Consider the following 13,818-nt stretch of genomic DNA (forward strand, 5'->3'; position numbering starts at 1 on the left):
TCACTAAACATGGAGAAGGAGAAAAAGAGATGCAGGAACTTTTCAAGGTTATGGTGGATGAGATTAATGTGCGAAAAAAAATATTATTGGGGAAAATTAATAATAATTAACTACCACGCTAACTAACATGCTAACAAACAGTTAACAGGCTCTTTGTGTAATTAATTACAAAGTATATCCCCAAACTATGACCTACTAGTCTAAACTTGTCTAAAATGTGTTGAAATAGGTGATATTAGAGGCTTATTATTATTATTATTATTATTATTATTATTATTATTATTATTACCTTTTCACAGAAGAAATTTTAAGACAGGTCAAGGTTGTCTTAAAGTTAAGAAAAAAGTCAAGAACAAATTTGAGAACTTTTATTTCAAGAATACCATTTATTCTTTAGTTTTTTCTTAAGATGAAAGTTGAGAAAATACTTTTTTGGAGAATATGACTTCTTCTCTTTTTTCTTCTTAAGACTGAACTTAAGAACAAAATGACACTTAAGATTTTTTTTCTTAAGAATGTTTTGTGGATCCGGCCCCTGGTTTATGATATTTACTGCATGTAAAGTCTGTTGACACTGACGTAGGACCAGTGAGAGTTATTATTGTTAGCTGGATGTTGAGTGCCACTATGGGTCATTGACGACTGCTTAAACGTCTTTTGTGCCTGCATGTTTCACACTGAAATGAAAAAACAAAAATCACTCCAAGCACCTGGCCAGTGCACCCGCAGCAGTAAAAATCCAGTCCTTTATTTATAACAAGATTGTAAAATGAGATGCTGGCACTTTCACTCTAATGAGGCGCTCTGCTGCTTAGCAAGCTGTTGCTATGGAAGAAGGTCTCAAACTTCCGTTTCCGTTTGTTTATTTTGGCCATCCAAAAAACAATGTTGTTACATCGGTGCAACCATCATCATACAGCACACATGGGGAAAAACAGTAAAACCAGAGAGGAACTGGCTTCCGGTTGGTGAGCAGATGGAGTAGACGCGTTTCGCGAGTGCTCCCGTGAGTGCCAAACTTTTTAAACCACCAAGCCCTCAAACTTTCAAAATTTTTACTTTAAAAAGGATTCCCTGTTGCTGTTTTTCTTTTTTTTTTGTCTCGAACGAGCCCACTTACCTCCGAGATGGCTTCGAAGAGCGGCAAGTCGGGCAAGAAGGACGACGCTGGCGCTGTCTTAACCCTGGCGGCCATTACCACGTTGCTGGAAGAACACCGCGCTGCCCTGGCCGCCGAGTTCAAAAATACTTTCAGTCAGCTCGACTCCAAACTCGACCAAACGCGGCTCGCGGTCGAGGACCATGGCCAACGTGTTTCGTCCCTTGAACTCGCCACAGAAGACCTCAGCCAGCGAGTTACGGACCTTGAAGGCATCTGCTCGACTCTACGGGATGATAATGCTCGGCTGAAGGCCAAGGTGGTGGATTTGGAAAGCCGGAGCAGAAGGCAGAACATCCGTATCCTGGGCTTACCGGAGTCGACCGAGGGCGGTTCTCCGGCGGCTTTCTTCTCCAAGCTGCTGTGTGAGGTGTTCGGGAACGATACGCTGCCGTCACCGCCAGAGATAGACAGAGCGCACCGCTCGCTCGCCGCCAAGCCGGCCCCGGGACAGAGACCGCGTCCGGTCATCATCCGCCTTCACCGGTACCAGACGAAGGATATCCTCATCAGGGAGGCGCGCCGGAGGGGAAAGTTGGAATATCGCGGCCAGCCCATCCGGGTCCTGGAGGATTACAGCCCCGAAGTTGCCAGCCAACGAGCGGAATACAGCGGAGTCATGTCGGAGCTCTACCAGCTGGGTCTGAGGCCGGCTCTGCTCTTCCCCGCCCGGCTCCGGCTCACGCTGTCCGGGGGGGCCAGGAAGTGGATCGGCTCCGTGGATGAGGCGCGCAAATTCATCACGAGTCGCAGCAAAGCTTCAAACCCGCCGTAACGGGACTGTTGGAGGCTGCCACGGCTCCGCCTGCAGCCCGGTGCGGCTCACTGACGCTCACGGACTGACTTTTTTTTCTCTCTCTTTTTTTTTTTTTTTTTTTTTTACGTGAGTCACATTATTCCTGAGGGGAGGGTGAGTAACCCCGCGACAACCAGTATTTTCTCTGTTGTTAGTTGGACTGCCCCTTTGCAAATATTATTAATTTGCAGTTATTTTTGGCTATTTGAGGGAAGGGGAAAAATAAGTGGTGAAGAGGGAGAGAAAAAAAAAAAAAAAAAAAAGCCGATTTACCTATAAGTTTTGTAATAATTGTAAGCTGTTAACCTTACTTTTACGCTGCTTAAGTCGGACGTTTTATATTTTATATTTTTGTAAAAATATTTCTGGGCTCATATCGGGACTTCCAGGTCAAGATTTGAGAGGGTATTCCTTTTTTTTTTATTTACATCTACACGTTTTAAGGTGCTAATAGGTATACACCCATGATACGGGAGCAAAAGCTATTAGTGTGTAGGATAGGAAGATGTGTTATTGCACTATGTTTGTTTTGAAGAGCTTGCTGCTTTTTTTTTATTTTTCTATAGCAGCTGTCTTATTTGGGGTGGGTGGGTCGGGGGGATATGTCACTGCCAGAAACTTTGCATTAACTCTTTTCAACTCATTACTTAATGTGGGTCACATTCAACCTCCTTTCCGTTCTCTTTTTTTCTGCCTAGGTCATTGTGCACACCTAATTTTTCTTCTTAGATATTATGAGTAGATACTTGAAGTTGGTGAGCTGGAATGTTAAGGGTCTGAATCACCCTGTTAAAAGGAAGAGGATCTTCTCACATCTAAAACACCTTAAAACAGAAATAGCCTTTCTACAAGAAACTCATATTCGCAGTTCTGATAATAGCCGCCTGTTCCCGAGGTGGTCAGGGCAGAGATTTCACTCCTCCTTTCAAGCTAAAGCCCGAGGAGTTTCAGTTCTGATCAGTCAGGATGTTTCATTTGAGCAGCACAATGTGATTTCTGACAAGTTTGGTCGCTACGTGATCGTTTCTGGGAAATTATTCAATACATTGGTCGTACTTGTGAACGTTTATGCCCCTAATTCAGATGATGCAGTCTTTTTTGAACGACTGTTTTCACTGCTCCCTGACCTTAATACATATTCTCTCATACTGGGTGGTGATTTTAATTGCTGGCTCGACCCAGTCCTAGACCGATCCTCTACCAACCCCGGCACAGCAAGTAAGTCAGCCCGTCTTATTCAGGCGTTCCTTTCTGACTACGGTGTTTGTGATGTGTGGCGTTCTTTACATCCATGTGACAGAGAATACTCCTTTTTCTCACAAGTGCACCACACATACTCGAGGATTGATTATTTTTTTATTGATAATCAACTGATTCCCCTGGTCCATTCCTGTGCTTATCAGAGCATTGTCATTTCCGACCACGCTCCTGTGGTTCTAACCATGTCCCTTCCTGACCTACCTCAGAGAGACAGACAGTGGCGATTCAATTCAACTCTGCTGTCGGACACAAATTTTGTTAAATCAATGGAAACGGAAATAGCCTTTTTCCTATCCACGAATATGACTCCAGGAATGTCTAGTCTAACTGTCTGGGATTCCCTCAAGGCTTATCTCCGGGGACAGATTATATCCTACACTGCTAGGGTGAGGCAAAAATCTTATAGGGAGCGATCAGACCTTGCCCGCCAAATTAAAGAGGTCGATGAAGAATATTCTCGGACTAAATCCCCAGATCTTTACAAAAAGCGGCTAGAACTTAAAACTAAATTTGACCTGCTTACCACTCACCCAATTGAACAGTCACTTCTGAAAAGTAAAACCAGGTTTTATGTTTATGGAGACAAATCTGACAAATTATTAGCCAACCAACTTAAAGGCTCTAAGGCTAAACAAAATATTTCTAAGATTCGATTACCAAATGGCCATGTAACTACAGACCACTTACTCATAAATGAAGCATTCAGGGACTTTTATACCCAGCTATACACCTCGGAATCTCAGACTGATCGAGATGAGATTGCAGACTTTTTAAATAGTCTTAGTATTCCCAGTCTTTCACCAGATCTAAGGAAGACATTAGAAGAACCGATATCCCTGATGGAAATTACTCGAGCCATTTCTTCACTGCAGTCGGGTAAATGTCCTGGCCCTGATGGCTTCCCGGCGGAATTTCTAAAGAAATTTTCTAATTTGCTTTCCCCATTGCTATCTTCAGTTCTTTCAGAATCCTTCAGCCACGGTTCCCTCCCTCCTTCTTTTTCGGAGGCCTGCATCACCCTCATAGCTAAAAAAGGGAAGGATCCTACTGAATGCGCCTCCTACAGGCCCATCTCCCTCTTAAACACAGATGCTAAAATCCTAGCTAAAGTCCTAGCCCATAGGCTGGAGAATGTCCTCCCCACAATTATATCTGAAGACCAAACTGGCTTCATTAAAGGTAGGCAGTCTTACTTCAACACAAGGCGACTGTTCAATATTATCTACTCTGCCTCTGAGGCTATCCCTGAATGCGTTGTCTCTCTGGATGCGGAGAAAGCATTTGATCGCGTCCAATGGGATTATCTCTTTGCTGTGCTGGACAGGTTTGGTTTTGGTCCGAACTTTGCTCTGTGGATTAAACTTCTCTATTTACACCCAACAGCCTCAATTCGTACTAACTCTCAACGGTCAAAACCATTTAATCTGCATCGTGGAACCCGTCAGGGGTGCCCCCTTAGTCCCATGCTTTTTGACATGGCTATCGAACCGCTTGCCACAGCGCTCCGATCTTGTGAGGATGTGTCCGGTATCTGGAGAGGTGGCAGGGAACATAAGGTCTCGCTTTATGCCGATGACCTCTTGCTTTTCATCTCTCACCCTCTGGCCTCATTACCCCCTGCGCTGTCACTTCTCAGTCAGTTTGGGAAACTCTCAGGCTATAAACTGAATCTCAGCAAAAGTGAGCTTTTCTCTACCAATCTCGAATCGCATGCTTTAGACCTTTCCAATTTTCCCTTTAAAATCGCAAATGACAAATTCTCCTATTTAGGCATATCGGTGACAAGGAAACACAAAGACCTGCTCCAAGAGAATATTATCTCATTGTTAAATGAGACCAAACAAACCCTTACACAATGGTCACCCCTGTCAATGTCTCTTGTGGGTCGCATCAATTCAGTCAAAATGACCATTTTACCTAAATTTTTGTACCTTTTCCAGACCTTACCACTCTTTATTCCTGGTTCTTTTTTTCAGTCCCTTGACTCAGTTATATCTTCATACCTATGGCGGGGTAAACGGCCACGTTTGAACAAAACTCACCTTCAAAAAATTAAGTCTGCAGGTGGTCTGGCCCTCCCAAACTTTCGTTATTACTATTGGGCTGCTAACCTGCGCTGCCTTGCATTCTGGTCCTTCCACTGCGACGGCGCTGACCGCCCTGACTGGGTGGCGATGGAGTTACATCCAACTGATGACCTGTCAATTCCTGCCCTACTCGGCTCCTCACTTCCACTTCCTTCACTTAAATCAATCAAAAACCCAGTGGTTAAACATTCTCTTAGAATTTGGGCCCAATTTAGGAAGTTTTTTGGTTTTCACAGCTTCTCTCTTCTTAGCCCCATTGCATCAAATCACTCTTTCAAACCATCCCTTGAGGACCCCACCTTCCAGGAATGGCACAGGAGGGGTATGTTTCGTTTTAAAGATATGTTCATAGACGGCACCGTGGCATCTTTTGAGCAGTTAAGTAGTAAATTCAGCCTTCCAAAATCACATTTCTTTAGGTATCTTCAGGCTAGACATTTTGTTCTTTCCCAGACACCCAGCCCTGGTGCATCGATAGGCTTGACCACAGTTGACAAAGTTCTTGCCACAGACCCATTCAAAAAGGGGCTCATTTCGTCTTTCTATGGCATGTTGCTGGATCTTAAGAGTGCCCCTACAGATAAACTCAAAGCAGCATAGGAGCAGGACTTAGGGCTTCCCTTATCAGAGGATACCTGGGAGTCCATACTCAAACTGGTTAATACAACCTCCCTGTGCGCACGTCACTGCTTAATTCAGTTTAAAGTGGTACACAGGGCTCATATTTCCAAAGCAAAGCTATCCTCCATGTACCCAGATATTAGTCCATACTGTGTAAGATGTAAAGTAGCAGAAGCCTCTCTCATCCACATGTACTGGTCCTGCCCATGTCTAAATAAGTACTGGATGGAAGTATTTCATACTCTCTCTCTGGTGCTTAAAATCAGATTAGAACCAAACCCACTGACTGCCCTGTTTGGGGTCATGGAGGGAGGAAGGAAGTTAACCACTGCACAGGGGCACACTTTGTCTTTTGCCTCCCTTTTGGCTCGTCGGGCAATTCTGTTCAGGTGGAAGGATCCCTTCCCTCCTACTCGTGCACAATGGCTGGAAGACATCATGTCCTGCTTAAAACTGGAGAAAATTAGATACTCGCTTCAGAAATCAAATAAGTTCCAGAAAGTGTGGGGACCTTTTCTAGAAGCATTCCAGACCCTGTGAACTATACTTCATATTTCTTTTGTATTCCTAGTGCAGGCTTTTGATGATAGAGTGACCTCATATTGTGATTAGCAATCTGGCAGTGACAGGGGAGGGATTAGTTTGGTCTGTAGTTTGTTTTTGTTACTATTTTATATTTTTTCATACTGTTTAATTGTTTTTTATATTTTGTACACTGGTGTATGCTATGATTAACATGCCCATGCCTACTCAAAATATTTGTAATCGACATGCAGCATTTCACCTTTTTTTTTACTCTGTGAAAATTCCAATAAAAAGATCTTGAATTAAAACCAGAGAGGAACTACAGAGATAGCTCAAATAGATGTGACCAAAAAAGGTGTATGCTGAAGCCTGAGCTTGTGATGCCTATAACCCTATTATCATACAATCAATACACACGCACGCACGCACGCACGCACGCACGCACGCACGCACGCACGCACGCACGCACGCACGCACGCACGCACGCACGCACGCACGCACGCACGCACGCACGCACGCACGCACGCACGCACAGAGTGAGAAAGTTTGTTCACCGGTGGACAACACTCAAGCCGACAGCCAATCTCCCTAAAAGTCAATGTTCCAGTAAATTAACCTGAAAGAACAGAGGTGTCAAAAGTATTCACATTCATTACTCAGGTAGAAGTATAGATACTAGAGTTTAAAAATACTCCAGTAGAAGTTGAAGTATCAACTCTAGTTTTTTACTCAAGTAAAAGTATAAAAGTACTGGTTTCAAAACTACTTAAAGTATAAAAGTAAAAGTAATGTAAGGGGGAAAAAAGCCATTAAGGACAAAAGCCATTGAAAATGAATGCATCTTAGTATAATGCAAATATATTAAAGAACCATATATGTGTACTATTGAACATTAACATGTGTTTCAGAGAGCAGGAGATATGATGACTAGTTGCCTATAAGTATTGTAATGGTGCAAAAAGTCAAACTTCAGAGGCATGTTATCATTTATCCTAACCTTTATTGGAATGTACATCCAAGTTTAGTTGCAGGAATCTGAGGGAACGGATGTAAGAACAAAACTGGACAAGAACATCTGAAACAACCACAACCAAATTCACTCTATCCGGATGGAGCAATTTAACTGGATAGTTTTTTTTAAAGGCCGAAATGAAATAGAGTAACAAGGCTGTTTTTAAAATGTAAGGAGTAAAAAGTACAGATAATTGCGTGAAAATGTAAGGAGTAAAAGTAAAAAGTCGTCTGAAAAATAATGACTCCAGTGAAGTATAGATAACCAAAATTTCTACTTAAGTAAGGAGACAAAGTATTTGTACTTCCTTACTTGACACCTCTGACTGTCAAAGCATTTTATGTCTAAAAAGCAGTCTTCAAAACTGCATCTAAACAAATGACAAGAAAAACCAGACGGATGAGACCCAACCACAGGTGTTTTGCCTTAAAGCCCAATGCATTGTTTGCCAAAACAGCAAAACAACCTCAAACACACTGCCACACTGCTCCTTGCAATATATGCAAGGAGCAAAGACGCTCTAAATGTCACTTATTTTATCACGTGTGAACGGGCTGTTGTCTGAGACTGGTAGTGTTCTGCTCTTCTGTTTTCCGAGAAAACAAACCCAGACCAGAGTCATGGGGGAAGTTTGAGCTGTACGTCTCACGCTGGAGCTGACACAGATGCACTGTCAGCCGTCTCCTTGTTTCTCATTGATGTCTGCCTATTTTCAGTTTCCACTCCGATGACAAACACTTCTATACCAACAGTTTGCAGAACCCATTCAGTTAAAAAAGAATATTTTTCACAAACGTTATTAAACAGTCATCACTGACTTCCCCACACTTTGTCTTTTGTTTCCTCTTTTTTATTTCTGCGCTGGGTGACACAGTCACTTTGGACATTTTTTGACCACCTTATGTAAAAACAACTGACGCAGTTTGTATTTATTTATTTATTTCTCATTTTTATTCTGAAAATAATAAAAAACAGGTATATTCTAATGTCAAAACATTTTTTAAGTTGTTTTTAAGAACGATACAAATTAAACCCTGGTGTTTTGCATCCATTACATTTGCTTTCTAAAAGTTAGATTATATGCTGTGAATGTGACAAAAGGAATCGTTTCTTTAAAATAAAAAAAATTGAAACGTCCTTATAGACTATGTCATACAGTTAGGGTTCTATTTAAGAGACAACTGATTTTGCCTGATGTACTTCTTAAAAATGCAGTATTTGTTGTATTTCCAATACTGACTTACAATGAGTGGAAATGTGTCCACAATAATAAGGAATTTCTATCTTTTTTAAATAAAGACATAAGTTAATTTGCAAACCAAACACACGGATGAATTTAAATAACTTGTAAACTTCACGTTCTCCGTTTTTTCTTCACATTTTATAGTAGAAGCCATCATTAGTGCAGGTCATAGACGTGCAGATGATCATTCTTTAACAGTCTGGTCACTCTGGCTTCTTCTGCAACACAGAACACAGAGCTTTGACGTACTGCAGATGTCCAACTGAAAGGACTGAGGTAATATTTGCAGAAATGATTCCCACCTCATGAAGACCTTCTGTCTGTCACACACTTACACTCACAAACCTGATTAATACTACAAAAATGCTGCTTTGCAAGGGTAAGTGTTGAAGAACTGAGGTCTGCACAGGAGAGCGATCTTCATGGCTGTACAGTACAGCCGGCTGAACAGTCCGGAGGTCTTCTGCTTCACCCGCAGGTCTATCACCGTCTTCCACAGTTCGTAAATGTCCTCTACATGGCCATGGGATGTCATCATTTGATTGTAGATGCAGGGGTGATAAGGCGCCTTGCCCTCCCCTGAGAAGTAGGCATGCTCTTGTGGTGACACACCGATGGAGTTGGCGCAGATGCCCATGAACACATCATCTATGTGAAGAGAGGCGTTCAGAGTCAATGTGGCTTGGTGGATTTTGTCCGCTACATCACCTGAGATGACGTAGCCGGCTCCGGCTGTGTAGTCGGGGTAAGAAAACCACTGGTACATCTCTGAGGAAACGTAATATTTGCTGTGCTTGCTGCGAACAGGCGGCGACCCTCTGTGCACTCGACCGATCCAGAAGTCGGTGACGCCTCGGCTGCTTATGTCTTGCAGGTAGCCCACCAGGTTTGGCATGTGGACAAAGATGTCGTCATCTGCGGTCATGAAGAAGCGGGCGTGAGCGCAGCGACTGTGCATCCAGTGGAACTGCAGGATCAGTTTCAGTGTCAGGTTGTGGAAGGAGTCCAAAAAGTTTTTCTGGATCAAGTCACCGTACAGATGGTCCTCCTTGATGAGCTGATCCTGGAACCCGACACCGCTCCTCCTGCTCCACGAAGGCTCATCTGTCTTAGTCTGAATCGCACCCAAGGCGAACACCACCTTGACCGTCACACCCAGATTGTTTTGGATGTAGGTCTCGTTGCCCCAAGTGGATCTGATGGCGTTCCGTCTCTCGATATTCTCCGGGGAGGATTTGACAAACAGCAGGAGGAGGACGTCCTTGCCGACGCACTTGTCCGGGTGGTCCAGCAGGTAGGGAAAGTCACTGAATCTTCTGGCCTGCTCACGAGGAATTGTGAGGCTCCGGTTCATGGAGCTGAAGCTGTTGACCAAGTAGCGGAAGGAGTAGGACTTGACGTGGCTGACGACGTTGGCATCCAGCTGCTCCCAGCACACCATCACCGCTGACAGCACCAGGCACGTGGTTATCAGTTGAACACACGGGCATCTTCGAAACCGGCGGTAGGTCAGAAACATCCTGGAGTTTGGTCAACCGTTGGCAGTGCTCCCTGTCTGGTTGGAGATGCGAGTGAAGCGGCCGGCTGGGCCAGAAGAGGCCAGAACAAGTGATGATGTGGGAATGACGTTGTGCCTCGGAGCAGAGCTTGGTTGGTCTTCCATCCTAGGCTTTCAGCATCCAGCTGAAGGCATCTGCAGCGGTGGAGGTCAGTGGTTGCACCGGTAAACGCTGTCCAGCCACCGGAGACTCATTTTCCAGCCACCAAGCCTATAGTTCTGTAAAGAGAGAGCACATTGGCTGTTTTGCATTCACCGTGAATGATTCATTTCATTATTACAGCCTACATGTCTCTAAAAGGGGAATTTTTGACTTTCAAATGAAGAAGTGGAAGCGTCATGGCAGTCCGCTCCATCGGTTTCTGCTTTGGTGTTGAACCAGGGCACAGGACCGGGGAGAGCTGGAGAGGCGGGTTGCGGAGGGGGGGGGGGGGGGGGGGGGTCATGGGACAGCGACCACTGAATGCAAAAGCCAGCGCAGCAAATGCAGGCTACACAAGCTTGACCATAATGGAGGGGTTTAAGGTGCAGACCCATGAAATCGCTGAGTCATGGAAAGCATTGTGACAACACGGACGGCATCAGAATAGTTTGGCATCACAATGGGGGACAGGAATAGCCTGCTTCTGCCTGGGCCTGAGCTAAAACCGAGGGGGGATAAAGACAGGCCCGGGGCGTGCGACTCCCACTGCGCCCCAGGAGCTTTTTAAACATCACAGGATGCCGTGCGCTTAATGGGGTCACTGACTCAGAATGGCTCTCTTTTCGGTCTGCCTGATAATTAGAAACCCTGCCTCACCTCTGGTTCCCAGCGGCGGGCTTCTGCAGTTACAGGGACACTTGGAGTCGCTCCCGAGCCTGTGCTTTTCAGCTGACATCAATCAATAACAAGTAGTATGGACAGATCAGCGGCGGGCCGTTCTGCTTTAACGCAGTCAAAAACAACACACAACTAACAGAACAATTAGAGATCCAACTAAGAACTACCTGCATGGACAAACACCATCAAGGAGAATGTGTTTATTAACTTCCATTATCAGAGGTAGCTGAACTGCTCTTTAAAAACTGAAGTTTGTAGTTTTCCTGTCCCCGCAGCGGCTCATCAGTCCCTTATGATTTCCTCTGTCACAACAAGCAGCTGCATAACGTCTTCTGCCACATCCAGACCCCCCCACCGTCCGAAGTGTTCACCATCCTGCTCTTTGCGTGTCCAAATCAACTCAACCTCGCACAGGTCAGAAATCAGACTAAATGTACAAGTGAGAAGAATTTATATTTTAAAACTCTAATAAAAAGGACCTGATAAAGTTGTGTGATGACGACGCCCCTGGTCGGGCCTCGGCCGCATGTCAGTTTTAGGTTTCTGACTGCAGGTGTAACTATTCAACTCCTGGCTAGGTCTGAGAGCAGATACGGCCGCTACTCTGCCACCGAGCTGCGTCCAAAAAAAGTGCTGTGGAAGTGAGAGACCTCACACACACATTTCTAAAGAAGCCGTACGTATAAATAGATGTGAAGCATCAACGTCTGGGAGGACGGGCCACAGCCAGCAGCCACCAGAATGAATGTTCCGGGACTTACCATCAACAGGATGGGTCTGCGAGTGAATCCCTGTGCACTCTGCTTTCCTCTCTTCTAAGCTGCGCAGACCTCCGCTGGCAGCTGACGCTCTGCTACACTTCACGTGAAATTAGGTGAAACACTTTGCCAGCAGTGGGGACTACTCCTCAGTGAAACAAGCTCCCTGTGTGGAAGAGACAGTGAACGTCAGGGAGAGTCTCTGTGAAGGAGTGGGAGAGGTGTTTGCTCTGGTACCTCCACCGGTCTGAGTGTGTGGACTAACTTAGTTGTGCAGACAGACAGTGGCTTGGACTTTGGTCCGTCCCCTCCCTCCTCTCCCCTCCCTCCTCTCTCCTCCCTCGCAGGGGGAGGAGGCTAGAGCCAGGTCTGACTCTCGGCTCATCTGAACAGAAGCGAGGTGGAGCATTTGAATTTCCTCACCCGTGCTGGGGGGGGCGCTGCCACCTGGACTTGTAAACAGCAAGCGCTTTTACATGTCAGGCGAGGGGGTCAGGGTCAGCGCGATGAGCAGGCGCCCCACGCATCTTAGAAAACATTCCAGCTGTTCCGGAGATGACAAGCAGTGATGATCCCAGAGAGCAAGTTTAACCTTGACACTGAACAAACAAACAAACAAAAGTTTTTTTAAAACTGTTTGTGAAGTGGTCATCCAGACCTTTTACCCTGTCCTGCAGCACACATGTCCTGCATGGTTTTTCTATATCTGTGACCTCGTGACATTTTCTTAATTAGGTCAATCGGACTAATTTTAGACTTCCTTCAGTTCTATCAGTTACGTGAAAAAATATCTGGGCTGTTTTATTAAAGGGGACCTTGTTAGGGATCGTTTTCTTCAAACCCAATTGCACGACACAAAACAGGAGTGTGGCAGGGTGGAAGTGCAGCCACTCAGTAGATTGGACACACCTGTGCCCAATCAACCTCTCCACCCTGCATGCCTTCATAAGGAGCAGCTGCACTCCAGAGAGGGGCTGCTGCTGGGAGACGGTTCTGCTGGTGCACGTGTGGCGGTGTGATTAAATAAAGAGTTCCTGCACTAAAACCCTGTGTCCTCTGTCCTGTCGGTCAACCCCCACAAGCCTTGCTACAAGGAGTCATTTTATCCAAAAATCACGGCGTGGTTTAATTTTGAACCAAAAGAACCCCCACAGGGAATTCACAGAAAGTGGAACAACAAAAAACTTCACTTAAAAGGAGCTTGAGGCTCCTTTTAAGAAATGAGACTCTCTAGCGCCACCCTTCACCACGACGGCCATCGGGGGTACTGCAGCCAACAGTGAAGCCGGCACGGGAGAACGGGGAGAACGCGCATGCAGCGTCATGTGACGTCACATCCGCAGGACAGCGCGGGAAATTCGGGACCGAATTGCAGCACATTTTGCAGCACACAGCCTGTTCAAGGCAAAGGAGAGATACACTAGAGAGCTCATTCTTTTGGGTTTGGAACGCTTCATCTGACATTATTACTAGAAAACTTAAAATGTATACGGATTTTTTTCATAAATCCTGCCACAATCCGGCCTCAAGCTCCTTTAAAAAAAGAACACAAAAAACCCTCCTCACAGGAACTGGAAAATAAACAGGCTCAGAACACGCGTAAACCACTAACTAATCGCACTCCAAAGTTAACCAACGTTACAAGACAAACCAACAACTTGCAGCCCCCGGTCTTTAAGCTCTCCTCCTGACGAGGCTGACGAGCTGCAGGTGTGCGCTCAGAGTGAAACTCAGCACCAGCCGGGCTGGGGAAGAAAACCCCGCCCGCCCGAGTCCTAACAGACCTATTATGCAAAACATGTTTTTTATTGCTTTAACATATATAAACAGAGGTGTCTTCAGTATTCACATTCATTACTCAGGTAGAAGTATAGATACTAGAGTTTAAAAATACTCCTGTAGAAGTTGAAGTATCAACTCAAGTTTTTTACTCAAGTAAAAGTATAAAAGTACTGGTTTAAAAACTACTTAAAGTATAA

At 45.0% G+C, this 13,818-nt stretch overlaps 1 protein-coding gene across 2 annotated transcripts; it reads right to left on the minus strand.

Annotated features, from left to right (window-relative positions):
- Window positions 1–8,741: 8,741 nt before the first annotated feature.
- Window positions 8,742–12,107, minus strand: LOC133453036 (lactosylceramide 1,3-N-acetyl-beta-D-glucosaminyltransferase A-like). Of its 2 annotated transcripts, XR_009783288.1 has the most exons (3): window positions 11,843–12,107; window positions 9,006–10,480; window positions 8,742–8,921 (listed from the first exon to the last, which is right to left on the minus strand). XR_009783288.1 is itself a non-coding variant. In XM_061732873.1 (2 exons), exon 2 carries the CDS (start codon window positions 10,220–10,222, stop codon window positions 9,059–9,061), a length of 1,164 nt encoding a protein of 387 aa, XP_061588857.1. In that variant the 5' UTR covers window positions 10,223–10,480; window positions 11,843–12,107; the 3' UTR covers window positions 8,742–9,058. The 2 variants fall into 2 exon arrangements, 1 of the variants encoding a protein (XP_061588857.1); XM_061732873.1 differs by having other exon boundaries at window positions 8,742–10,480.
- Window positions 12,108–13,818: the final 1,711 nt, after the last annotated feature.

Source organism: Cololabis saira, chromosome 10 (assembly GCF_033807715.1).
Source record: "Cololabis saira isolate AMF1-May2022 chromosome 10, fColSai1.1, whole genome shotgun sequence".
Lineage (NCBI taxonomy): Eukaryota > Metazoa > Chordata > Actinopteri > Beloniformes > Belonidae > Cololabis > Cololabis saira.

Excerpts from the sequence above, each read along its gene's own strand:
- LOC133453036 (XM_061732873.1), bottom strand. The coding sequence starts at position 10,222 with ATGTTTCTGACCTACCGCCGGTTTCGAAGATGCCCGTGTGTTCAACTG.